At 35.5% G+C, this 27,904-nt stretch overlaps 3 protein-coding genes across 6 annotated transcripts; 2 read left to right on the forward strand and 1 right to left on the reverse strand.

The window, feature by feature from the left end:
• Positions 1–9,348: 9,348 nt before the first annotated feature.
• LOC111877222 (uncharacterized) lies at positions 9,349–15,515 on the reverse strand. Its single transcript, XM_023873746.3, has 2 exons — positions 14,586–15,515; positions 9,349–9,579 (listed from the first exon to the last, which is right to left on the reverse strand). The coding sequence occupies exons 1-2, from the start codon at positions 15,513–15,515 to the stop codon at positions 9,523–9,525; spliced, it is 987 nt and encodes a 328-aa protein (XP_023729514.2). The 3' UTR covers positions 9,349–9,522.
• Positions 15,516–15,864: 349 nt separating this feature from the next.
• LOC111877223 (uncharacterized) lies at positions 15,865–18,872 on the forward strand. 2 transcript variants are annotated; one of them, XM_042896977.2, is made up of 8 exons: positions 15,865–15,998; positions 16,156–16,203; positions 16,375–16,527; positions 16,619–16,701; positions 16,773–17,929; positions 18,000–18,155; positions 18,238–18,389; positions 18,675–18,872. In XM_042896977.2, the coding sequence occupies exons 1-5, from the start codon at positions 15,945–15,947 to the stop codon at positions 16,846–16,848; spliced, it is 414 nt and encodes a 137-aa protein (XP_042752911.1). In that variant the 5' UTR covers positions 15,865–15,944; the 3' UTR covers positions 16,849–17,929; positions 18,000–18,155; positions 18,238–18,389; positions 18,675–18,872. The 2 variants fall into 2 exon arrangements, 1 of the variants encoding a protein (XP_042752911.1); XR_008226055.1 differs by having other exon boundaries at positions 15,929–16,068; positions 16,619–17,929.
• A 3,547-nt stretch (positions 18,873–22,419) lies between these two features.
• On the forward strand, positions 22,420–27,775 carry LOC111877220 (G-type lectin S-receptor-like serine/threonine-protein kinase At4g27290). 3 transcript variants are annotated; one of them, XM_023873743.3, is made up of 8 exons: positions 22,420–23,912; positions 24,066–25,274; positions 26,038–26,175; positions 26,287–26,444; positions 26,536–26,746; positions 26,831–27,068; positions 27,167–27,317; positions 27,411–27,775. In XM_023873743.3, exons 1-8 carry the CDS (start codon positions 23,909–23,911, stop codon positions 27,696–27,698), a joined length of 2,397 nt encoding a protein of 798 aa, XP_023729511.1. In that variant the 5' UTR covers positions 22,420–23,908; the 3' UTR covers positions 27,699–27,775. The 3 variants fall into 3 exon arrangements, with proteins under 3 accessions (XP_023729511.1, XP_023729509.1, XP_023729510.1); XM_023873741.3 differs by having other exon boundaries at positions 22,420–25,274; XM_023873742.3 differs by having other exon boundaries at positions 22,420–25,274; positions 26,041–26,175.
• The last annotated feature ends 129 nt before the right edge of the window (positions 27,776–27,904 follow it).

Raw genomic sequence — 27,904 nt, forward strand, 5'->3', positions numbered from 1 at the left:
ACAAAGTTAAGATTTCCGTTCAGTTCGATCTCCTCGAGTGGAATTACGAGAGTTTTATCAGATAGACACTTTTTCAGATTAGACACGTACCTTGGGTTTATAAGCTACTGGACCAATCCTCATAGTAACTTCAAAGGGTCCAATGTACCTTGGGTTTAGTTTTCCACGCTTCCCAAAGCGTATCTTGCCCTTCCAGGGTAAGACCTTTAGTAGGACATGGTCACCAACCTGAAATTCCAAGGGTTTTCGTCTCTTGTCGGTATTGCTCTTTTGCCTGCCTCGTAAGGCTTTCATTCGTTCACGGATTTGAACGATCTTCTCAGTCGTCTCTCTAATGATTTCCGGACCAGTGAGAGTGCTATCAGGGACTAGGCCTCTCGCCAACTGCGTGTCACCCACTTCCGCCCAGCACATAGGTGATATGCACTTGCAGCCGTACAGGGATTCACACGGAGCAGTCTTGATGCTAGTGTGATAACTATTATTATTACAAGAACTCGACTAACGGTAAGTGGCTGTCCCATGCTTTACCAAAGTCTATTACACAAGCCCGTAACATGTCTTCTAGGGTTTGGATAATTCTCTCACTCTGTCCGTCAGTTTGTGGGTGATAGGCTGTACTCATATATAGCCTAGTTCCCAAGGCTTTCTGCAATGATTGCCAGAATCGTGATGTGAATATGCAATCTTTGACCGAGATAATAGATATCGGCACCCCATGAAGTCGCATGATTTCCCGGATGTAAGTCCTTACAGTCTTTCCATCTTATCGGCCTCCTTGATTGGCAAGAAGTGGGCATACTTGGTTAACCTGTCGATGATAACCTAAATGGTATTGTGACGACCTTGTGCCTTGGGTAGTTTGGTTATGAAATCCATGGTAATATGCTCCCACTTCCACTCAGGTATTTCGGGCTGCTGGAGTAGACCTGAGGGTTTTTGATGTTCTACTTTGATCTTGGCACAAGTTAAGCACTTGCCAACGTAGGTAGCAATCTCTACTTTCATGTTTGGCCACCAATAGAGTTGTTTGAGATCCAAATACATTTTATCTGAACCTGGGTGTACGGAGTATCAAGTCTTGTGTGCTTTATTCATAACCATATCTCTGAATCCCCCAAATTTTGGTGTCCAGATTCGATTCATGAGATAACAAACTCTGTCAATTTTGATGTCAAGATTTTTGTCCATTCCTCTACGTGATTCACTTGTCACTTTTTCTGGTTTCAAGGCTTCTAGTTGGGCTTCCTTGATTTACGTTGACAGGCGTGAACTTCTGGGGAGGTTCACGTCGTGATTTTTTGATCTTATCCCTCCTGTAGACTCGACTTCTAATAGCCCGACTCTGGCACAGATCAGTCACTAACTCACGTCATGAACTTCTGGCTCACATCGTGAGTGTGACAGTGTGGGGTTTCGTGTCCCGAACATCAGAAATTCATATATCTCGCATACGAGTTCCTATTTTAACGTTCTTCATATCCACACGTAGGTGAGATTATGCTCTACAACTTTCGTTTAGACTCCGTCGGCTAATTTTGAATTTATTTTTAATATTATATTTTTAACAGGCCGGGATTGGAAAAATCCGTTATAAATCCATAACGTTTTCATCCGATGTCCGATTTCATCTGTCTTTTTACCGTTGCATTACTATTGTTGAGGTCTTCGATTCTCGTTTAGGTTGTGTCGGCTAAAAGTTGCTCGATCTCTATTTCGAGTTTTTAGCTATCTACTGTTGTATCTGAAACATAGAAAAATCATAACTTTCTCATACGAAGTCAAATTTGGGCGTTCTTTTTATGTACGTTTACAGTTTAATAATATGTACGACTTTCATTTAGATACCTAAGGCTAAAAAGTATTTTATTAAAATTTCGCGTTATATGCTTAACAGTGTTTTACAGGTTTTGTTGCGGATCTTCGATTGGTCATAACTTCTTCGTTATAACTCGGAGTTTAGTGTTCTCTATATTTTTTGAAAACCTTGTTACAATATCTACTTCTTAGTACATTCAAATTGAGATTTTTGAACATTTCATTTTGACGCTATTTTTATTATCAAAAGTAGGTTACAATATTTGACTTTAATTCATTATATTGACCTGAAATATCGGGTTGTTACAAGATTTATACGGGACTGGCAATCCCTCACCTTAACTGTTAGCTACAGTTAGGCCGGCAGGCCTGAGGTGACAAATGTCGTACTGATTGCGGCGCTTGAAGAACGTTGTGTTCAGGCCATCTTAGGTCATCAAGCATGGTTATGAAAACTCACAATTTGGTATTGAACAATACAATTAGAGTATGAATAAGTAAACAGCTTCACATAGTTTTATACAATATTTTACAGTACAGCTGGTGAATCCAGGCACTTACAATTACACAGTTTTTATACAAGTACGAATACATAATACTATTCCAGCACAGAGAAAACATACTTTTCATGGTTTTATGTGAATTAGACTACATTATACAATCTTAGAGTACAATAACATATACACGTTTTGGTCTTAGGGTATTAAGATTACAACACGATTACAACAAAAAATATAGGATTTTTTTTGGGAAAACATACTTACATTTTAAGGAACAAATGATAGATTTCAATTACAAACATGCTTATGAACTCACCAACTTAATTATTTACACTTTTTTCAAAATTACTTGTATTCTCAGGAAATCAGTAAACAAGTATTCACAGATGTAAAACTATACTTTATCAATGTAATGGTTGTTATACTTTGATTACTATTATGAAATTGTTGTGATACTGTATATGACGTCATCCGCCCCCGAATGTTTCCGTCGTTCCGGTTTGGGGGTGTGACAGAAAGCCATCTAGACATACTCGAAAAAGTTGTGACAATTAGATGAAATGATGAAGACGAATTGAAGTAAAAAAATTCATAAATACATAAAAATAATATAGTTATACATTTAAAATACATAAACATCTATATATAAAAAACTTAAAAATACATATATACACAAAAATACTGTCACACCCCCAAACCAGAATGGCGGAAACATTCGGGGGTGGATGACTTCACGTAGTATCACAACCATTGAATATTGTAAAGAAAGTAACACAACCATCACATATATAAAGAAAACGTTTGTTGTTGCGTTATACATATTAGCAAAAGAATATTACAATGAGATGATAAATGTTCAATAACAAAACATCCTTAGTGTTCCCTTCGCCAAAAGCTGGTGGTTACCTGTATTACTGATTCCCTGAGAAATACAAGTGTTTTCGAAAAAGTGTCAACAATTAAGTTGGTGAGTTCATAAGTGTTTTACATTGAAAAGCATGTCCTTTTTGATAGTAAATCGAAGAAAAAGGTTTTCAGAAAATCCAATATTTTCTATAAATGATTTGAAAAGTTTCCTGTGTTGGAGTGTGTTTGTGTTTTCCATACTTGAATAACAGTGATAAAATTTGTGTTAACAATAAAATGGAAAACTGAAATGCATATATGAATCTCGTAAATCAAACTTGTTTTTATACTTTTATGTGAGTTTTATAACCATGCTATTGACACTGATGGCCTGTAACAACGTTCTTCAGGCGTTGGAACTGTTATGACATTTGTCACCCCAGGCCTGCCGGCCTAGCTGTAGCTAACAGCTTAGGTGTGGGATTGTCAATCCCGTATAGATCTATACACAAGTATCACGCTCTCTCTCTCCAAGAGATTATGGTATATAATACAGGACTTGAAATGCATACATACGAGTACGTTGAAGTTTAAATGTCTCACATTACTTGGTATAAACAGATTTACGATAATAAAGACTTTACTTCTGTTGAAAACATTTCATTTGTCGAGATGTATATGTAAAATGTATGAATCACTTGAATACTACACTCATTATAGTTTCTCAAATGTGTGTTCCCATTTGGTAATAACAACTTGGTGATATAATAGCCTTTTAAACATAAAGTTATTTTAGTATCAAAACCCTATAAAAACGATAATTATGTTTATAAAATGATACTTTGATTTTTAATGTACTTGTATTTCCCCCCCTAAAACGTGAAAAGAATTGAAAAGTAGGGGTATGAACTCACTCGTTAAGTTTGAAGAGAGAGGCTAGGGTTGAGCAGAACTTCGACCGCGGATGGTTGCGTCGTCGGGCTCTTCGGGATCTCTGCAGCGTAAATCTTTCGTCGGGGGCTCGAGTGCGGAAACCGAGGTGAGGGAATGGTCTCTGGTGCTTGGAAAAAGGTGAGAGTATCTGGAGGTTTGAGAATGTGTGCTTAAATTCGCAGCTGAACCTTTCTATTTATAGGCTGGAATTGCCTCGTACGCGGGGCGTAATTTTGGAGTACGCGGGGCGTACTCACGTACGCAGCGCGTACGTCGTTACGCTGGGCGTAAAAATGCGTCATGGCTTACGACTCGAGTCTAGCTAAGCGTAGCTTGGGCGGGCCGATGGGACTCGACTCTGGGTCTAGTACGCGGGGCGTACTCCCAGATTACGCGGGGCGTAATCCCTGCTTCCGACTTCTAAATTCCGTAACTTTCGCGTACGAGCTCCGTTTTTCGCGTTCTTTATATCCACGCGTAGGTGAGATTATGCTCTACAACTTTCATTTAGACTCCGTCGGCTAGTTTTGACTTTATTTTTAATGATATATTTTTAATAGGTCGGGCCTCCTAAAGTTCGTTAAAAATTCATAGGTTCTTTATTCGACGTCGGTTTTCGTTTGTCTTTTTATCGTTTTATTACTACTGTGGAGATCTTCAACTTCCGTTTAGGTGGCGATAGCTAAATAACACTCGATCTTCAATCCGAGTTTTTAGCCCTCTACTACTGTTACGAAACTTCGAAAATCCGTAACTTCTTCATACAAGGTCCAATTTGGGCGATCTTTTTATGTATGCTCACCTTTCAACAAGATTTACGACTTTTGTTTAGATACTTAAGGCTAAAATGCATTTTATTGAGATTCTATTTTTTTTTATTACGTCAAATAATGTTTTAACGTCGTGTCGTAAATATACGAGTGGTTATAATTTCTTCAATATAACCCGGTTTTGAGCGTTCTTTATGTTTTTGGAAACCTTGGCATGATATCTAATATTCGATGCATCCCAACTTAGATACTTGAACACTTTATTTTCGAGGTTAATTTCGTTGTACTTAGCTTTCGAGTGTTACAATGCTTTTGGAAAATATAGGGTTGTCACAAATACATACAAATACGTAATACATAAAATAACACATAAAAATACAAAAAAAATGTTTAAAATACTTAAAAAGAAACATAAATCCTTAAAACAAATACGTTTAAACATTTAAAATACATAAAAGTACATAAACATCTATATAAAAAACTTAAAAATACATAAATATGTAAAAATACATAAATATATAAAAATACATATAAATACGTAATACATAGAAAATAACACATAAAAATATATAAAATACTTAAAAATACATATAAATATGTTAAAATATTTAAAATACATAAAAATATGTAAAGCTATACATACAAAAACTTAAAAAATATGTAAATAAGTAAAAATAGATATACATACTAAAAAAATACGTTCATAAATTATATACAAATTTTGAAGAAATATACAGAAAAATCTCATTATTTTATAAATTAATGATTTTGTCTCATGACCCGCTGAATATGTCAAAAATGGCTAAAGTGAATAAATTAGCCTTTCTTGAGTTTATTTATTCAAAAAGTTAAATAGCCATGACTTTTCTGTTAAAAAAAATTAGGACTTTATTAAATTTTTTCTCCAAATATTAGAAATTATATATATATATATATATATATATATATATATATATATATATATATATATATATATATATATATATATATATAAGCACATAAGATTATTATTATTATTATTATTATTATTATTATTATTATTATTGTTGTTGTTGTTGTTGTTGTTGTTGTTTTTGTTGTTGTTATTATTATTATTTTCCATGATTCGGGTGCTAATATATTTTTTACTTGGTTATTTTAACATAATTATTACACATATACACATGCATACACGTAAACCTATACATATAATAATAATAATAATAATAATAATAATAATAAAAAATGTGTGCGTACATATACATGTAAACATATACATATATAAAAAGACGAGGCAAAAAAGACTACGTTTAGCATTCACATACTGAAATAATAATAATAATAATAATAATAATAATAATAATAATAATAATAATAAAACTTAATTATTACACATATACACATGCATACACGTAAATGTATAATAATAATAATAATAATAATAATAATAATAAATATGTACGTACGTACATAAATGTAAATGTATACATATATAAAAGGACGAGGCAAAAAAGACTACGTTTAGCATTCGTATACTGAAATAATAATAATAATAATAATATACACGATGGTGGTGGTGGTGAAATAAATAAATGAATAATAATAATAATAATAATAATAATAATAATAATAATAATAATAACTAGAGAAGATTCCCCCGCTTTGTAGGGTTGAAAGGGATTCAATTATAGATGCTTATTAGCAAAAACGAATTTAATCAACAACTAGTATAAAAATGACACAAATTACTAAACTTATGTTCATAAACTTAAAAAAAAACCTTAACTCCATAATTCCCCAAATTTATAGATGAAAACATTCGGTTTTGGCATAATATAAAGTTGCAGCAAGTAACAAAAAGAGAAGTAGGAACCATTAGATTGAGCATGTGCTCAGACCTTTATCCAATTTAGTGCAACAACTGAGTAAAACTGAAATTGAGAGAAAAAATAAAGAAATTCATCAATGAATACTTACTTATAGCTATTGATTTTTCAAAGCACTGATAAGTACATTTGACCAACCATAGAGATGAATCATCAACATCAATATTACCAACAAAATAATTTTCATTCAGGTCATCCAAAAATTTATAAAAAAAAAAAAAAAAAATAAATAAATAAATAAATAAATAAATTAAGCAATATTGTCAAATGTGCACATAAATATTTTGACAATGGAATAAGATAAAGCTCCTCACCATAAACTTCTTTATAACAGTAAAAGGAACTGATTGCACGTGTATAGATTTAAAAAAAATCAAACCCCAAAAGAAAAAAAAGGTTTGGTCCACTACATAATTGGAAGGGTAATAGTTTCAAGGAACGGAAAATATAGTCAATGACAAATCCCAAACTGCAACAAAAGATATAGTTAAAGGATCATTTTTGACATCCCATTAACAAAAGTCCCAAACAGCAACAAAAGTAATACTTAAATGACCATTTTTGTCATCCCTTAGCCACTTTACTGTAGCTAAGATGGACAATTTTAATATATAGTATAATAATAATAATAATAATAATAATAATAACATATTTGATGTTAATTTGTGTATATAAGATAATAAGTAGATTGTTAGAACGGATGAGCACACACCATCACTCAAAAACACGAGTCGCTTAAGTTCGAACTCCGACGTGTTTTTAAACATTTTATTAATAGCGACAGATTTGTGTGGGAACGTAAATAAAACAATCATTTATTGTATTCCCTTGGTATTTACCGACAAATTTAAGTTGAGTTTTGAGTCCGTAGCTATTCTGACACGAATTCATTGCTAAATTAGGGCAATGCTTCCCGTCATTGATCCGTCCACATTCTGATGGAACTTCTCCGTAGCTAATATTTTGTAGCTATTTACCATTTTTTCTAGTAATGTACGTCCACGTTGATGTTTGTGGTGTAAAACCCGACAGCTAGATGATGATGATTTTGAATGTGTGCATGGGGCGCTGAGGGGCAAAGTGGACAGCAGGGCTTATTTTTTTATTATATATTATATATAAATCACTACAAGAAAAGTGCTTATTAGTGACCAATAATTTAGTGACGACCTAAAATTTGGTCACTAACAACATCATTTAGTCACCATATATTAAGTCGTCACTAAATTCGGTAATCCTACAAATTTAATGACAAATTCTATGTTGTCGTCACTAAATCAGTCACTAAATTGTGAATAAAATTAAAATATATGTTTTTTAATATCATAACAAGTAGTGACTAAAAATAATGGTCACTGTTTTAGAGGATTAGTGACAAAAAATAATGGTCACTATATTGGAAGTTAAGTGACTTAAAATGGTGGTCACTAACTATTCGAAACTACCTAACCACGCTATGTGTTATGCAGATAAGCTGTGACCACATTGAAGTGCAAAGAAAAAAACAATTAGTGACAAAAATTGTGGTCACTGAATTGCAAACCATTAGTGACCAAAAATAATGGTCATTGACTAAAAAAAGTAAAAATAAAATGAAAATTACAAAATCCACCACTTACGTACTTGTCACGTTCCAAAAACCTTACAAAATTCACAATATTTTATTTAGTTTTTTTTTTCATCATAAATCTCGCCCACATTTGCTTAAAAAATATTTCATCTACTTTGTAAAGAAATATCCTTACATTACCATTGGTATCCATCAGCAAGACCCGACCCATGAAACCGATCCCATTGAAACATACACTATCCGACCCAACTCACAAGCTTTTCACAACCATTAAAAGAAATTAAATAAACACAAATGTTGACATAATCATCCCTAAATCGACGCAGACGAACCTCTCTATCCGGTCCACCGTCGCGCTCCGCCCTCTCCCGTCGACCGCCTACGGACCTCGCTATGTCTCTGGTCTCATCCCCTCTCTATCATCTTTCGCATGTCTCTTTGTTCTTCTGCGCCATTATATTGGAATATATCAGAGGATCCAATGGTTGTGCCTTCACAGCCCTCCAATATATCAGACGGCAGTAGTAGATCCTTTTGCAAGCAGCTTCCTGCCTCAGGCTTAGCTCATACCGCAGTCACCATCCTCCCATACCATGCTTCTGTCATGGCGGACATCTGTTTGGTCCAATTGAATTACTCAGTGCTTGATGTTTATCGACCGCTTCAACCACACACTGTGTGACAGATTTCTTCATTAGTCGGCTCTTTTCTAATTAGATCACAACACAAGAGCTTTGACGTACAGGTTAGTCATCTCGTAGCTTTTCTCAAAATTAGGGCTCATTTTTTATAGTAAGCGTAAACTCTCGACTTCACTCTATAATTTTCCTATCATCAACATCAACACCATTATTGTTTTCACTTTCAGTCGTCTCTACCTAACATCAAGTTGTCTCTACCTAACATCAAGCGTAACAATGAAAGACACAGAGTTCTAAAATCGATAGCCTTTTTGTTCAAAAATGGAATAGGTCGTTCCAGGTATGAAGCTTGTAGTAGGACGGATTTTATGATTCAAACCTCATATAATTTAGGCCTTTTTTCTAAATTGGAGAATATTTTGATTAAAACTTCATATAAATTAGGTGGTTTTACAAAATTTGAAGAATTTTCTAATTAGAACTTTGTACCTTCTATAAGAAAAACTTAGACATCTTTAGGCTATCAGTTGCACTCCATCTGTTTGATTAAATGCTTGTCAAAGGATGATCATCAACTCATTAATTTACCATCCGTGATAGTACGTCACTCGCCAAGGCTTCAGTTGTTTCCACTTTCTTTGAGGTTTTTATTAAATTAAGGAGAAAGGAGAATACAAACATTAGATAACTTTCTGTATATGGCTAAAATTTCTACTATATTTTGTGAAGAAGGAATCTGTTGTCAAAGAGAAAGATGTTGTGAAGACATTATTAAAAGAGGAGGTGATTAACACAACAACATCAGAAGCATAGGAAGAGGCAAGAGCAAGAGCATTAGAAAAACAGGAGTAGCTCTGTAAAGTCAGTGACATAGTCACATAGTTCGTGGTACGGTCCGGTACGGGAACAGGGAACGGGAACGGGATACATGAGGTTGGGCGTATCGGGTACGAGGGGGGTAGGTTCATTTCGGTACGTGTCCGGTACGGCGTACCATTGGTCCCGATACGGTGTACCTGTTTTTAGAACACATATTTAGCAACATATTTCATTTAGAAGTACAATTACAGCAACATGTTTCATTTAGAAATACAATTCCAGCAATATATTTCATTTAGAAACAGAATTTCAGCAATGTATTTTAATAAACTCAATTCCAGCAACACTTTTCATGATTCCATAATTCAAAATACCAAAATACACATTGTAAAGATTACATGCTGGAAATTAAAACAAATTACATGCTGGAAATAAAAAGTTCAAAACAGCAACAGTTTTGTAATAACTCAAAAACACAAACAGGAAGGGTAAAGCAACAAAAATTGAAATGTAACATGTCAATCAACCCGCTGCTTTTTTCCTTGTCCATTCTCCAAATCCTCTTCATCTAAGCACTCCCAAACCATGTCATCTAATCGTGAACTCGAGCCTTCAATGTAAGTGCTTTCGGGATTGATGTCCCAATTTTTGTTTGGGCCGGATTTGTATGATTCGTGGAAACGAGATAGGAGTCGAATGTTTGAGTGAATGTAAACCAATTTATCGGCTCTTTTTTCATTCAACCGATTTCTTTTCACATTATGAATATAAGAATAAGTACTCCAATTCCTTTCCGCGGAAGAGCTACTAATAGGTTGTGAAAGTACCTTCTTTGCCAACAAGGCTAAATCTGGGGTTTCGGCTCCATAGGTTGACCACCAATCTATTGGATCCATTGTCAAAGCATCCGTTTGTGTTTCTGCCATAGAGTAGATACCTTTCTTCATATGAAATGTTACGAATTGCTCTCGTAACAATCGTCCCTTCACTTTATTTTCAGAATATCTATTGAAGGATTCCATGACACCTTGCATAACCTCTTTGTCAAGATTTGGTGGTTTCCTTTGCATACCAGCAGGTGCCATTTTTTGAAGATATCGCCTATCATAAAAGCGTGGGTTTAATGCAAACCCCAAACAACGTAGTGGGATACTCATCTTCTCCCACCTAGTTAAAATTATCTTCTCCACTTGTTCATAATAGCTAGCATAAGTACTTTCCTGCATTATGTCTTTGATTTCCCCCATCATGTTATCCATCCTCTCATAAATCTCACCCATTTTAGGGCCTTCACCATCACAAAACTTTATAAGAAGAAAGATGGGTTTAGTGATAGCCAAAATGCTTTCAACATCATCCCAAAACGAATCATCTTTAATTGTATCACATACTTTTGCCCCATTAATTCTCGTATTTTCATCCCCACATTTAACCCAATCTCTCCAAGAATTAAGGACTATAGTTGTGGCAAGAGCCTCCCTACACTCCATAATTCTTTTTAAAAGAATATAGTGTGAAGCAAACCGAGTTCTAGCCACCTTTAGTAAATCTAGTTTTAAATTTTCACGAAACATCGACAAGGCATGAGTGTGGTTAATAAAGTATTTCACAATTGCTTTTCCTCTCTTATAGGTATCACTCAGAGTCACAGGAGTCGCTCATGTGGTCACGTACCACGTTTTGAACGTTTCGTACCCAAACGGGGTACAGTGTCGATCCGAACGCCATGCGAAACGGTCTCACGTACGGCTCATTGACGATCCGAGCAATCAATTGGTACGATGCTGGGGACGCGTTTCTGACGAATTGGATTGCAACAATTCGTTGATTGGGTCGGCGATTTGGTCGATTGGGTCGGAAATTAGGTCGATTGGGTCAGCGATTGGGCGATTGAGCGGGAACTGTGATGACGATTCCAAAAAGTATCGACTCAGGAAAAAAAACGCTTCAGTGATTGGTTTGATTCCTCGATACCAGGTACCATGTTTGCTTATTAAATCAGGCCCCTGTGACAATAAACTTCATCTTCTTCAATTAGATGTTCCACTGTAACATTAAATTGATTTGATTCATCGACTTCCATTAATACACTTGCCAAATTTCTGCTTTTCTTCTCTTCTCTTCTACTGTTATTCTATTAGTTATTAGAATGGCTTTTGGCAATGGCAATGCTAGTATTCATGTATCAGATAGTGAAACAGAACCACAGGAAAATTTTGTTGACATTGGTGAGACAGTAGGCGCATCAGGAAGCAAAAAAAGTGATAAAGAAGCTGGCAAACCACTTTTAGAAGAAGTGACTATGGTTGGTTCGGGTACTAGTAAGAATGCTGGAGGATCAAAGCAATGGATTTGTAACCATTGCAAAGTGAAATATACAAGTTCATACACTAGGATTCATACACATTTCTTTGGTGCTCAAGTTGGGAAGACGGCAGAAATTAGAAGATGTCCAGCTATGATTAAAGATCCGTCCAAGCTACAACGAATTTCGAACAAGGTGAAAGAAGCCGAGAGCGGAGGTGTATCAAGAACTTTAAAAAATTCAATCATTTCAAAAAATTCAGCATCAAAAAGACGACTTGAGGAAGCTTTTGGTGTCATGGAGCGGAATATAGTGGACATCAAAATCATGAGAGGCTTATGTGCTAATGGTATCCCATTCAATGTCTTGCGGAATCCTCAATTCATTGAGATGATACAAGCCATCAAGAAGTCACCGGATGGATATAAACCTCCATCTAGTGAAAAAGCAAGAACCGTCTTGCTAGATGAGTGTGTGAGAGATATTGATAAAGAACTAATACCGGTAAAAGACACTTGTTACACTCAAGGTGTTTCGATTATTTCGGATGGATGGTCTAATGTCAAACACAAGCCACTTCTCAATGTTGTTGCCGTCAATGCTCGTTGTGCGGTGTTTATGTATGCGGAAGATTATTCGGGGGTTGAGAAAACGGGAGTGGCGATTTCCAAGTTTCTAAGAGGAATTGAAGCTGTTGGTCCAAGTAATTTCTTACAAGTGGTGACGGACAATGCGGCTAATTGCAAAGCTGCCGGACGCGAGATCGAAAAGGTATTCAAACATATCTTTTGGTCACCTTGTTGTGTTCATAGTTTAAACTTGATTTTTAAAGATATGGCACAAGAATTTTATTGGATGAGTGATACCTATAAGAGAGGAAAAGCAATTGTGAAATACTTTATTAACCACACTCATGCCTTGTCGATGTTTCGTGAAAATTCAAAACTAGATTTACTAAAGGTGGCTAGAACTCAGTTTGCTTCACACTATATTCTTTTAAAAAGAATTATGGAGTGTAGGGAGGGTCTTGCCACAACTATAGTCCTTAATTCTTGGAGAGATTGGATTAAATGTGGGGATGAAAATACGAGAATTAATGGGGCAAAAGTATGTGATACAATTAAAGATGATTCGTTTTGGGATGATGTTGAAAGCATTTTGGCTATCACTAAACCCATCTTTCTTCTTATAAAGTTTTGTGATGGTGAAGGCCCTAAAATGGGTGAGATTTATGAGAGGATGGATAACATGATGGGGGAAATCAAAGACATAATGCAGGAAAGTACCTATGCTAGCTATTATGAACAAGTGGAGAAGATAATTTTAACTAGGTGGGAGAAGATGAGTATCCCACTACATTGTTTGGGGTTTGCATTAAACCCACGCTTTTATGATAGGCGATATCTTCAAAAAATGGCACCTGCTGGTATGAAAAGGAAACCACCAAATCTTGACAAAGAGGTTATGCAAGGTGTCATGGAATCCTTCAATAGATTTTCTGAAAATGAAGAGGAGGGACGATTGTTACGAGAGCAATTTGTAACATTTCATATGAAGAAAGGTATCTACTCTATGGCAGAAACACAAACAGATGCTTTGACAATGGATCCAATAGATTGGTGGTCAACCTATGGAGCCGAAACCCCGGATTTAGCCTTGTTGGCAAAGAAGGTACTTTCACAACCTATTAGTAGCTCTTCCGCGGAAAGGAATTGGAGTACTTATTCTTATATTCATAATGTGAAAAGAAACCGGTTGAATGAAAAAAGAGCCGATAAATTGGTTTACATTCACTCAAACATTCGACTCCTATCTCGTTTCCACGAATCATACAAATCCGGCCCAAACAAAAAGTGGGACATCAATCCCGAAAGCACTTACATTGAAGGCTCGAGTTCACAATTAGATGACATGGTTTGGGAGTGCTTAGATGAAGAGGATTTGGAGAATGGACAAGGAAAAAAGCAGCGGGTTGATTGACATGTTACATTTCAATTTTTGTTGCTTTACCCTTCCTGTTTGTGTTTTTGAGTTATTACAAAACTGTTGCTGTTTTGAACTTTTTATTTCCAGCATGTAATTTGTTTTAATTTCCAGCATGTAATCTTTACAATGTGTATTTTGGTATTTTGAATTATGGAATCATGAAAAGTGTTGCTGGAATTGAGTTTATTAAAATACATTGCTGAAATTCTGTTTCTAAATGAAATATATTGCTGGAATTGTATTTCTAAATGAAACATGTTGCTGTAATAATTGTACTTCTAAATGAAATATGTTGCTAAATATGTGTTCTAAAAACAGGTACACCGTATCGGGACCAATGGTACGCCGTACCGGACACGTACCGAAATGAACCTACCCCCCTCGTACCCGATACGCCCAACCTCATGAATCCCATTCCCGTTCCCTGTTCCCGTACCGGACCGTACATCCAATAAAATTCTTGTGCCATATCTTTAAAAATCAAGTTTAAACTATGAACACAACAAGGTGACCAAAAGATATGTTTGAATACCTTTTCGATCTCGCGTCCAGCAGCTTTGCAATTAGCCGCGTTGTCCGTCACCACTTGTAAGACATTACTTGGACCAACAGCTTCAATTGCTCCTCTTAGAAACTTGGAAATCGCCACTCCCGTTTTCTCAACCCCCAAATAATCTTCCGCATACATAAACACCGCACCACGAGCATTGACGGCAACAACATTGAGAAGTGGCTTGTGTTTGACATTAGACCATCCATCCGAAATAATCGAAACACCTTGAGTGTACCAAGTGTCTTTTACCAGTATTAGTTCTTTATCAATATCTCTCACACACTCATCTAGCAAGACGGTTCTTGCTTTTTCACTAAATGGAGGTTTATATCCATCCAGTGACTTCTTGATGGCTTGTATCATCTCAATGAATTGAGGATTCCGCAAGACATTGAATGGGATACCATTAGCACACAAGTCTCTCATGATTTTGATCTCCACTATATTCCGCTCCATGACACCAAAAGCTTCCTCAAGTCGTCTTTTTGATGCTGAATTTTTTGAAATGATTGAATTTTTTAAAGTTCTTGATACACCTCCGCTCTCGGCTTCTTTCACCTTGTTCGAAATTCGTTGTAGCTTGGACGGATCTTTAATCATAGCTGGACATCTTCTAATTTCTGCCGTCTTCCCAACTTGAGCACCAAAGAAATGTGTATGAATCCTAGTGTGTGAACTTGTATATTTCACTTTGCAATGTTTACAAATCCATTGCTTTGATCCTCCAGCATTCTTACTAGTACCCGAACCAACCATAGTCACTTCTTCTAAAAGTGGTTTGCCAGCTTCTTTATCACTTTTTTTGCTTCCTGATGCGCCTACTGTCTCACCAATGTCCACAAAATTTTCCTGTGGTTCCGTTTCACTATCTGATACATGAATACTAGCATTGCCATTGCCAAAAGCCATTCTAATAACTAATAGAATAACAGTAGAAGAGAAGAGAAGAAAAGCAGAAATTTGGCAAGTGTATTAATGGAAGTCGATGAATCAAATCAATTTAATGTTACAGTGGAACATATAATTGAAGAAGATGAAGTTTATTGTCACAGGGGCCTGATTTAATAAGCAAACATGGTACCTGGTATCGAGGAATCAAACCAATCACCGAAGCGTTTTTTTTCCTGAGTGGATACTTTTTGGAATCGTCATCACAGTTCCCGCTCAATCCCCCAATCGCCCAATCGCTGACCCAATCGACCTAATTTCCGACCCAATCGACCAAATCGCCGACCCAATCGACGAATTGTTGCAATCCAATTCGTCAGAAACGCGTCCCCAGCATCGTACCAATTGATTGCTCGGATCGTCAATGAGCCGTACCTGAGACCGTTTCGCATGGCGTTCGGATCGACACTGTACCCCGTTTGGGTACGAAACATTCAAAACGTGGTACGTGACCACATGAGCGACTCCTGTGACTATGGTCAGTGAGGCTTTGGTTGTATTAGCCTCTGCATCTGTAAGGATAAAGTAGAAACAATTTGATTTTAAATTGTGCCATTTTTTTCTTGTGATTTAATTACATTTGTGGTGTTAATTTGTGCAGTCTATGAGTAGGGAGAGAGAAGAGTTTCTGATGCTTGTCAAAAAAGAGGTTTATATCTAATTACTTTACTTGTATATAATACAATATTTTGATGAAGTTACCTGTTGGAATATATAATAAATCTGATTAAAAAGGAAAAATCTGAGAAAGACAAAGCTTGAAAGTGTTGGTGTAGAATAGAATAGAGTTATTAATTCGTTGGTACATTTTGTATTGCAGATAAATTTTTATCATAGTATGATGGAGAAAGAGGGAATTGATAGCAGAAAAGAGGCGATGGAGGCATATAGAGCTGCACACATGGAAAGTGAAGATTCAACTACTAATGAACAACCTGTAGCTGATGAGGTATCTTCATCCCTCATAAACAGGGTACGTTACTAAGAAGACATTTATTTATTAATTTCCCTCTCAACCCTTTGATGAGCAGCTGCTTTATTATTATTATTATTATTATTATTAGGTTAATGCTATGCTCCAAAATCTTGAGAAAGAAATTGATGACGTGGATGAAAAGATTGGTGATCGTTGGAGAGTGCTTGACAGGTAGGTTTTTTTTTATGTTTCCTTATTATATGATATATTTATCACAATGGTTTACTACTTGAGTACTTTAGAGATTATGATGGAAAAGTGACTCCTGAGGAAGTGGCATCTACAGCCATATACTTGAAAGATACTTTCAGGTGGTGATCTGAAGCCAAAAAAGCTAAAAAGCAAAACCGGTTCCGACCCGTATGACCATGTAACTTCAAGTAATCTCAAGACTGAAGCTGCACCTAATAATGATGGTTACAAGGATAATTTAGTAATTTCAGTCAAGAGACAGCCAGAAAGTACCGAGCTTTCCATGAAAAGTAAATTATTGGGTACTGAAAAAGTGGAAATGCATGCAAAAAAGAGAAAATTGAAAGACTGGGAGGAGAGTCAGCCTAGTGAAGGTAATAATGATAGAATAGGAAGAAAAGAGAAGAGATTAAAGAGTTCCAACACTGAGATAAACGATTCCACTGGAATTAAAGAGAATGACAGATCTACCCTCAAAGGAAAAACAATGAAAATCATATTGCCAGGGAGAAAAGAGAATTCAGTTGACAGAAAACTGGATAAACATAGAGAAATGGTTACTTCAAGAAAGAATTTGGAAATTGCTACCACTTCAAGCTCTTCAAAGGTTTCAGATTCTTGTAGAAGGGTCAGTTTGCAAAAAGGGTCTCCAGTAGGGAAAAAGATAAAAAAAATGTAATTTCCAAAGAGTAAAAGTCATAGGGTCAGAACCATTGACCGAGTTGACCAAGCAAGAGCCGTTTCCTAATCAAATGAGGAAGGTTGAAGTGGATGTTGATCGTTGTAGATCTTCTATGAACCCTAAATATTCAAATACTAAAACCAGTAATGATGATAAGGATAATTTTGGCAAGAAGATTTCTAAAAAACGGACAAGTGGCATCATAGGAGATGATAAAGAGAAACAAACACCATTGATTATGAGTCATGGTGGATCTGAAGCAAAGTTGGGTGCTATAGGTAGTTCAGAAGTAAAGAAAGATCCAAAAAAGGTATTTTTAGGCGACATATCAAAGAAAAGGGACTTAAATGAAGTAGAGCAAAAAGTAGAGGGGGTAATTTGAATGTCAAAAGTGTTGTGAATGATTGTGGTACAATGAAGGATCTTGGTGTTATAGGTTTTGTTAAGGAGTATACATCTAGTCAAACCGCTTTGACTGCTTTCAAAAGAGCAGAGGAGTCAAAGGACTATGCTGATTGTATAAAGGTTTGTATTTCTTGTTCATTTATGTTGATTTTATACACTATCTAATTCTTATCTATCTTTTTTTATGCAGATTTCTGGATTTGATTGAGTGTAACGATGCATACTTTGACTCTGCTTTGAAGTTTCTTTATGCTGCTTCTCTTGTAGAATCCTGCAGCGATGAGTTCAATAAATCAAAAAGAGTGGATCCAGTAAATATTTACACTACTTCTGCCAAACTTAGCAAGTAAGTAAAAGTTAAATTTCTTTACACATAAAGTACATTTGGTTCATTTTGTAAGTGAAAATTGGTGATTTTATTATTTCAGGAATTGTGCTCAAGAATATGAGAAACAAAAAGAAATGGCTGCTGCAACATTGGCCTATAAATGTATGGAGGTGGCATATATGAGGATAGTCTATTGCAAGAGTTCAGTCACTAGGCAGGATCTACAAATAAGTTTACAAATGGTTAATCAAGGTACATTTTATTAATTATTATAACCTTTTCTTATAAGTTCATTATACTCAATTATAGCAGTGAAAATTGCTTTGTGTTTCACAACGGATTTCTCTTATATACCCTTGAATTAGAGCAATCCTTTTGCACAAATATGTAGTACATATGCTTGTAAACAATGCTTACCAACAAAAGAAACAATATCCTACTCTCCTTTGAGTACATGATCAATTTACCCTTCTATTTAATGAATGACCATTTGACCATTCTATTTGGTAAATGACCATTTTATCATTGTATTTGCAGGAGTCTGAAAAAGTATTCCCTAAGGATGCCCAACAAATGGAACTTTTCATTTGATTACTTCTATTTTGCTTTTGTGGTGTTAGCAACTCTATAATTCCATGTATAATTTAGGTGGGAAATCATCCGTTCTTATATGAAGTAGAAGATTTATTTGTCGTATTATAAACATTTATAGCATTTGCCTTGTCTTTTGTCTAATTGGATATTATTATATTTCATTTTAAAAATAACATTTAATATTTCAATAATTACTTGATTATTGACCTTTTTTTGTCTAAAAGGCTAAATCAGTGACGACCTGTTATAGTCACTAATTAGATAAACCAGTGACCACTTTCTATGGTCACTAATCGGATAAAACAGTGACGACTTTTATTGGTCACTAAGTAGATAAAATAGTGACGACTTTTATTGGTCACTAAGTAGATAAAATAGTGACGACTTTCAATTATTAGTGACAACATTTAGTGACGAAGCGAGTCGTCACAGATTTAATGACGACTATATTTTAGTCACTATTTAGTGACCATATTTATATCTGGTCACTAAATCGGTTTTGTGACGGACCTATAGTGACGAAAAGTGACGGCCGAAATTTTGGTCACTAAATCATTTAGTGACGACTCATTCTATTGTTAGTGACTATTTCGTTTTGGTCACTAATTGGCATATTTTTTGTAGTAAATTTTATTTAAATAATAATGATAATGGTCTTTTTTTTTTCTGATTTGTCCTGAGTTTTTAAAAATATGTCAGTTGGGTGGATATGACTTTTTTGATGACAAAATGGATCCTTATTATTTAAAGGGCAAATAACGTTATACTCCATCGAATTTTTGGCTTTTGTTTTAAATGATCCATAAAGTATTATTTTGGTTTTATGGTAGTGGGTCCCTCCAACCTTTAACAACAACTAGGGCAGGTGCAACATGTGCATGGGAATAGGGCCCAAAATTTGAAGGGGCCCAATTTTTTTTTTTTTTAATTTAGTGTATGGTGTGTACGTCCGTTTCAGCCCAAGCAATCCAACAGCATCATAACAGCGGCAGTGCAGCACAGCGCCAAATCAAAGAAAAAAGCGCATGAAGCAGCGATCGATTGCAGCAAGCCAGCAACATCTTAAAAAAAATCGATTGCAGCAGTAGCAATCCTCCGATGCAACATATTCTACCATTCTAGGTGAGGGTCGATCACTTATTCACTTTATCAATGATTCTTCTTCTTCATTCTTGATTCTTGGTAATGTAATAGATTATGAGTATGGGTGCAAATGAGCCGAGCCGAACCCGAGCCTGGTCAGACTCGGCTTGGGCTCGTTTAAGTTATACGAGACTCGAGCTCGAGCTCTGCTCGATTTGAACTTCTTGTACTGAGTTTGGCTCGAGCTCGTAAATAATTATACAAGCTTGACTCAGGCTCGGGCTCGGCTCGCAGTGGCGGAATTAACTAGTTGGTAGGGGTAGCACGTGCTACCCCTCAATTAATCCATACAAATGTTTTTTATACAAGTGGAATTACATTCAAAGAAATATTTTTAGTGAATTACATTTAAAATAAAAGTCAGAATAGGCGATCAATGAGCTCATTAATTGTAAAGAGAAGTTTTCTTGTATTAATGACATCACTTACGACAGGAGGGAAAAAAAGCCTTGTGTTGTGTACCACAATACCTTGTTTCAAAGGTTGTAAAGGTAATTAATTATATTGAAGAGTAGACATCTAATTTACATAATCAAAATTAAGCATAGGTTATTTTATCATATTTCAATATCTTTGATTTTGGGTTTTATATAATGAATTCGTAATTTTAAAAAATTATTTTATTGTCTTTTAACATATTGTTTTTGTGCTACCCCTTATAAAAGTTTCTGGTTCCGCCACTGTCGGCTCGTTTCTTGTCTGACGTGTCTAAATAAGCTTAAACTCGGCTTGAGCTCGTTAAGAAGCTCAATATGTTTTTATTTTAATATATAAAAATAATAATAAATTATATTATATAAATGCTCGTTTAGGCTCACGAACCTAATCGAGCTTAGTGACATGGGCTCGAGCTCGAGCTCGTTTAATAAATGAGCTTAATATTAAGCTCGAGCTTGGCTCGGGCTCGGTTAAAATCGATTTCGAGTCGATCTTTTAACGATCCGATCCCGAGTACCTCACGAGTAAGTTGGCTCGTTTGCACCCTAATTATGAGGAATTAAGGAATTAAGGATTATGATTTGTAAATTATAATTGTCAATTCAATTGCATACTTGAATCAGTTGAATGATTGAATAAATTATAGATTAAATATATTATCAAATTTTCAGATTCATGGTATGTTTAATTGTGTAATTGTTGAACTGTTTATAATACTATGATTTGGCTTTGTTTATTGCTATAAAGTTTATCATCATTTTAATAAAAAAAAAATTAGTTTATATAATTTAATTTGTTACATGTTAAAGCCTAAGGGCCTTTTTTATCTACTTCGTTATGAGCATTTGAATCCTCAGAATCGACCCTAGTTTGAAGCTCGGTATTATCCCTCTCCCATCAACCACCAATCATTACCATCTTCAGCCTCCACAAATGCCACCTCCTGCACCATTGTGAAAAACCCAAAACAGCCCCACCGGCCACCATCATCACCATATCCACGCCAGGAAGAATCGATCGCATACTCTTTCTTTCTCCCTACCTCTCCAATCGATCTAAAAAGATGAGATTCTCGTTATCTTGCTTATCCGTACGGTGGTGTAGCTTATGGTGGGTATGGTTAGGTATGTTGTTAATGATGGAGTCATAGAGATAATGGTGGATGAAGAAACGTGAGTTTAAGCTCAGTGTCATCAATCTGTGCAATATAATGATTGAGTCATAGAGATAACGGTGGATAAGAAACATAATGGTTGTAGTGATTTTTGATTTTTGATTTTTTTATTCATCCATTTAATAAGAGGTAAATATTTTACCTTTTAATTTGATCAAAGTGATCATTTAGACTCGATAAAATCCATTTTTATGCCCCATAAAATAATAATATAATTTTATAAAACAGAAAAATAACTTAGGAACTGAATTGATTTTGAAACATTGTAGTGGTATTGTGTTATTTTCAACTTATTTAAAGCATGTTTTAGTAAATAATTAATTAAAAACTATAGTCTTTTAATTTGATAAATATTTTTTACAACTACTATTATTTGGTTAAAAACAACCATCTTTGCTTGTATTTTTAGACTCGATAAAATCCATTTTTATGCCCCATAAAATAATAATATAATTTTATAAAACAGAAAAATAACTTAGGAACTGAATTGATTTTGAAACATTGTAGTGGTATTGTGTTATTTTCAACTTATTTAAAGCATGTTTTAGTAAATAATTAATTAAAAACTATAGTCTTTTAATTTGATAAATATTTTTTACAACTACTATTATTTGGTTAAAAACAACCATCTTTGCTTGTATTTTACCAAAATGTTTCAACAAAATTGTAAAAATGGTCCCTGTGGTATATATATTTTTGGGGTTTTAGTCCAAACCCCAACTTTTTTGGTTTCGTAGTCATTTTGAGCTAGTTTCATTGCGGATTTGATCCCTCGATAAATTGAAATGACTTTAATACCCTTAGGGTATTTATTTTTCATTTTTCTTTCATTTTTCTAAAATTTTAATACATTATTTATTTATTTTAATAATAAAAAAGAGGGGCCCACCTCTCTCTGTGTGTGTGTGTGTGTGCAAATACAAACTAAAGAACACATATTCATATTCATGAACATAGACTCAAGAACACATACACACTTCAACTACCGTCCGCCACTACCACCGTGTCCTTCACCTCCTTTTTCTGTAAATTGATTTTTTTGTAACCTCCACCATCTCCTTCTTCTCCACACACACAAAATCAAATCTGATGAATGATTTTAAGATGAACACCTTGAAGAAGAAAAAATCAGATCCAGTGCGTGGGTCTCCAATCTCCTCCTGAGATGACGAGCTCCTCCTGTTAAAGCAAGCCCTAACGTCGTCGCCTGGTAGGTCTTCTCTTTTAGCAGAGATGAGCTCAAGGAGATGATGACTTTCAGATCTGAGAACCTCGTTTTCAGATCCGAGTATCTCGTTTGCAGATTTGGTAGTGGTGACGAGCTTAAGGCTCTTTCTTCTCCGGTGGTGGTGACAACGACGATGATGGAACTGAAGATCTGGTTCGTCTTCTCCGGTATTTTTATGAAGATGGTGGTGATCGGTTCTCAATCAAACTACCATTTCTACTTCTCTCCCAGTTCTATCTATAAGAAAATGTAGATAGAATGGTGCACCGATTCAATTTTCTTAATTTCCTAGAACTGAGAGAGAAAGGGGGTAGGGGAGACCGAGATCAAGATCAAAGGTTCAGTAAGCTTGATAATCGGTATCTTTGCCTGATTATCTTCACATCAAACTCACTCACACACACATACTTGAGTCACAGATTTTGGGTGTACCCTATAAGTTTGAGATATTTGGTTTTAATTTTTGATGCATAATCGATTTGCCTGGTGGGTTCATCCCAATGACATGATTTTGAAGTGTGTGAGTTAATCTATGTTGTATGAATCGAGTGTTTGAGAAGTGAGAAATCAAATTTATGATGCTAGGAACGATTATTTTCAAAAATGAAATCAGATGCTTATTGTTGATGGACATGATTCTAGATATCTTTTTGGTTTTAGTTTGATTCTTTCTTGAAGACTGAAAAGATAAAAAGGGGTGAATATTTCTTATTTGATTTTTAATTTCTTGTTTTGAGAGAGAGAGAGAGAGAGAGAGAGAGAGAGAGAGAGAGAGAGAGAGAGAGAGAGAGAGAGAGAGAGAGAGAGAGAGAGAGAGAGAGAGAGAGAGAGAGAGAGAGAGAGAGAGCCCTTTTATTTTTTAATTATTAAAATGAATAAATAATTATTAAAACTTTGAAAAAAATGAATTTAGAAATAGAAAATAAATGCCCAAGTGTATTAAGTCATTTCAGTTTATCGATGGACCAAATCCACAACCAAACTAGCTCAAAAGAACAACAAAGCCAAAAAAAACGGAGTTTGGACTAAAACCCAAAAAAAAATGCATACCAAAGGGAACATTTTTGCAATTCTGTCTAAAATTTCCTTCAAATTTCATTGAAGTTGTTGGTTAACGGCGGTCAAACTGAGAGTAGGACATACGAAAGTAAACGTGTAGAAGTCAACGCTGAGCCTTTCAAGTCAATAACTTATATGTGTAAGTTCTAATATTCAAACTTCAGACTTATCGTACACGTTTACCACTAACCATCTTCAAGAGCACGTCATTAGTTAATGGAGCTATATCACACTGTCCTTGTATTGCTATACTGTAATGTGTTCTTTTTCTTGTCATGTTCTGCTGCACTAGACAGTACTGTATCTGCAAATCAACAAATCAAAGATGGAAACACAATTGTTTCGTATGGCGAGACGTATGAACTGGGGTTTTTTAGCCCCAGAAAGTCAAAGAATCGATATTTGGGGATATGGTACAAGAAGATATCACCTTGTACAGTTGTCTGGGTTGCTAACAGGCACACACCAATCACCGATGCGTCTGGGGTGTTTGAAGTCACTACAGATGGAATCCTGCTGATTCACAGTGGTGGTGGTACTGGTAATAGATCAGTGATTTGGTCATCAAATTTTACAGTATTATCTGTTAATCCGATGGCACAGCTTCTAGACACTGGAAATCTTGTGGTGTGGGATGAAAGTAGCACTAAAGAAAGTCCACTGTGGCAGAGTTTTGACTATCCTGGTGACACTTTGCTACCAGGAATGAAATTTGGGAAAGATTTGATAACAGGAAGAGAGAGGTTCTTAACATCTTGGAAGAGCCCTAATGATCCTTCTAGAGGTTTGTATAAATTTTGGGTAGACACAAATGGATATCCACAGATTTTTTTGGGAGAAGGTGGACGTGAGACCTTGAGGCTTGGACCATGGAATGGTGTTGGCTTTCAAGGCGTTCCTGTGGATAACATGAATCCAATTTACTCCACAGAATTTGTTGTGAATCAGAAGGAAATATATTATAGATATAAACTGAAGAGCACAACTATTCAGAGGCTTCTTTTGGTGTGGGACGGCATGGGACGTAGGTTGCAGTGGATCAAGCGAACCCAAGAATGGGTCGAGTATGCAAATATAGTGGTTGATGCTTGTAGTCGTTATGGACCATGTGGTCCTTTTGGAAGCTGCAGGATGAAAAGTTCTCTTCCTTGCAGTTGTTTGGAAGGTTTTGAACCAAAAGTCCCTGAAGAATGGAAAGCAGGGGATTGGTCGAGTGGGTGCCAACGTAGAAAGCCATTGGATTTTAGGACTCCGGATTTCTTCCACAAAATTTCAGGAGTGGTTTTCCCAGATACACGTCGTTCATCGTACAACAAGAGCATGTCTCTTGGAGAATGTGAGATGGCCTGCAGAAGGGATTGCTCTTGTACTGCTTATGCTAATTTAGATATCAGAAACGGGGGAAGTGGATGTTTGCTGTGGTTTAATGAGCTAATGGACATCAGAGAGTATGATGATGATCAACAACTTTATATAAGAATGTCAACCTTTCAGTTAACAGGTACCCACATTTTGATTTATATATATATATATATATATATATATATATATATATATATATATATATATATATATATATATATATATATATATATATATAAAACCGTGAAAAGTCTTGAGCCTGTTGAGTATGTTGTGGGGTGCATCCTCTAAATATCGAAATCTATATACATCAAAATTAGTTATTGTGTTTATCATTGCCATACTTTAGTCCATGTGTTGCTTGTTTTTCATTTCCCTTACAGAGTCAGTACTAACATTAGCCTGGATTAGACTACCTTGTGTATGCTAGCTAATCCTCTTAGCCATAAAACTTATTAGACATACATAGGATGCAGATTTAATTGAATGGAAGAGTTGAATAAGGTGGAATTCCTAATTGGCATGCATTGAACTCTACCATTCTGAGATGCATGTTGGTGTTCAATGGATATGGAGTTAAATGGTCATTAAACTCTACAATGGGAAAAAAATAATTCTTTTTTTTATTAAATATGTCATAATTAGATTTTAAAAATATTCCATTAAACTTTATATAATTCAATGTGTTGTAGGAAATTTTTGGTAAAGTTGTATGTAGAGTAGAATGATGATAAGTAAACCTTTTTAAACTATAATGAACTCAATGCATTGTGGACACCCTAACAAGAATTCCCTTATACAGTAATTTATAAGGAATCTTGACAAAAAACAATTGTCAGTATACGACAGGTTGAATGTATTTGGTTTTGAATTGTAACCGCACTAACTATTTTATTCATTAGCAGAAAGCCAATTCAGCTTCAACAAGAAGAAGGGAGTACTCGCGGTGGTGCTCTCTGTTTCGATAGCTGCACTACTTTTGTTTGCTGTAGCATATGCATGTAGAAAGAAAGTGAAGAGGCTTAATAAAAAGGGACGAGGTAAAACAAGCCATTGATTACTCATCGAGAAATGAAATATTATATGTCTTCAAAAGTATGACTTTTGGCATATTCGTGTAACCATGAGAAATTGAAAATGAACTTTTGTAGGAAGCAGGGCACCTACTCTTGATAAAGATCATACGAGTGTTCAGATGGAAAACTTTGATGAGCTACCTTTTTTTAGCCTGCATAAAATAGTCGAGGCTACCAATAACTTTAACATTAATAATAAGATCGGAGAAGGTGGTTTTGGTCCCGTTTACAAGGTAACTTGCCGATTCACTTGAAATAAGATGCAATACATGTCTGTATTGACAATGAAATATTAGAATCATAAGCTCCAATATTTATCTGCAGGGTGTGCTAGAAAACGAGCAAGTAATCGCTGTAAAGCGTCTCTCAGAAACATCTCAACAAGGACTTGATGAGTTCCAAAATGAAGTCATTTGTATTGCCAAACTTCAGCATCGGAATCTTGTGAAGCTCCTTGGATACTGCATTCATGGAAATGAAAGGATTCTAATTTATGAATACATGGATAACAAAAGCTTGGACTCATTTTTATTTGGTTTTGACTCCCTCTAATGCCTTAATTTCAAACTTGTTGTAGCAACACACATGGACTAATTATTAAGTGGTTCATATTTGGCAGATGAAACCAACGGTTCAATGCTTGATTGGCCTCAACGCTTTCGCATTATCCATGGTATAGCTCGAGGTATTCTTTATCTACATCAAGATTCCCGCCTTCAAATAATCCATAGAGATCTGAAGGCAGGTAATATCTTGTTGGATAGTGAGATGAATCCAAAAATATCAGACTTTGGCCTTGCTCGAAAGTTTGTAGGACAGGATGCCATGGCTAAGACAAAGAAGGTGGTTGGAACACAGTAAGAACCTATAAAACATTGTCCAAGACAAGGGAACAAAAACAAACAAACGCAAAATCCCACTAATCTTTTTTTATATTAAATATACTTGGCTGCAGTGGTTACATTTCTCCTGAGTATGCAGTACATGGACGTTTCTCTATAAAGTCAGATGTATTTAGCTTTGGTGTTGTTGTGCTGGAGATTGTGAGTGGGAAGAAAAACAGAGGGTTCTCTCATGAGGCTCACAGTGATAACCTTCTTGGACATGTAAGTTAATCTTGTAGACTAAAAAGGGTCGGGAACTACTTGTTCTTTAACTTCATCCTTTAGTATATTTTTTTGAAATTTGGTTTCATTCAGGCGTGGAGACTATATAAAGAAGACAAGTCCATTGAACTCTTGAGTGCATCTGTACGCAACTCTTCTGTGGTATCTGAAGTACTACGATCAATACATGTTGGATTATTGTGTGTGCAACATCATGCAGAAGATAGACCAACTATGTTGTCAGTAGTTCTGATGCTGATTAGTGAGGGGGTGTTGCCTCCACCCAAACAACCAGCTTTTTTCATCGACGAAAGTTACCGTGAAGTTGATACTGTTTCATCCCATGAGGAATACACGATTACACTTTTGCATGCTAGATAGAAACTCGTTTGTTCAACTTTGTAAAAACATAATTTCCAAAATATAGTGATAACATAGGATCCGTGGAAGTTAAAACATATTTCTTTAGCAATGCGTGTATGGTACAGTCAAGCTAGGCCCTTTCCATGATCAGCGAAACAACATGAAAAACATTTAATCAACAAGAGTAAGCATGAAACTTAGTGAGTTCCCTAAAATACCACATA

Source organism: Lactuca sativa, chromosome 8 (assembly GCF_002870075.4).
Source record: "Lactuca sativa cultivar Salinas chromosome 8, Lsat_Salinas_v11, whole genome shotgun sequence".
Classification (NCBI taxonomy): Eukaryota; Viridiplantae; Streptophyta; class Magnoliopsida; order Asterales; family Asteraceae; genus Lactuca; species Lactuca sativa.

Coding starts and splice junctions, on each gene's coding strand:
- LOC111877222 (XM_023873746.3), bottom strand. CDS start 15,515: ATGGCTTTTGGCAATGGCAATGCTAGTATTCATGTATCAGATAGTGAA. Junction 9,580..14,585: donor CTGGACGCGAGATCGAAAAG/GTATTCAAACAT, acceptor AAAACCTCAAAG/AAAGTGGAAACAACTGAAGC.
- LOC111877223 (XM_042896977.2), top strand. CDS start 15,945: ATGGCGTTCGGATCGACACTGTACCCCGTTTGGGTACGAAACATTCAA. Junction 15,999..16,155: donor TACGAAACATTCAAAACGTG/GTACGTGACCAC, acceptor TAATTTGTGCAG/TCTATGAGTAGGGAGAGAGA. Junction 16,204..16,374: donor TGATGCTTGTCAAAAAAGAG/GTTTATATCTAA, acceptor TTTGTATTGCAG/ATAAATTTTTATCATAGTAT.
- LOC111877220 (XM_023873741.3), top strand. CDS start 23,990: ATGGAGCTATATCACACTGTCCTTGTATTGCTATACTGTAATGTGTTC. Junction 25,275..26,037: donor GTCAACCTTTCAGTTAACAG/GTACCCACATTT, acceptor TTTATTCATTAG/CAGAAAGCCAATTCAGCTTC. Junction 26,747..26,830: donor CTTGGACTCATTTTTATTTG/GTTTTGACTCCC, acceptor CATATTTGGCAG/ATGAAACCAACGGTTCAATG.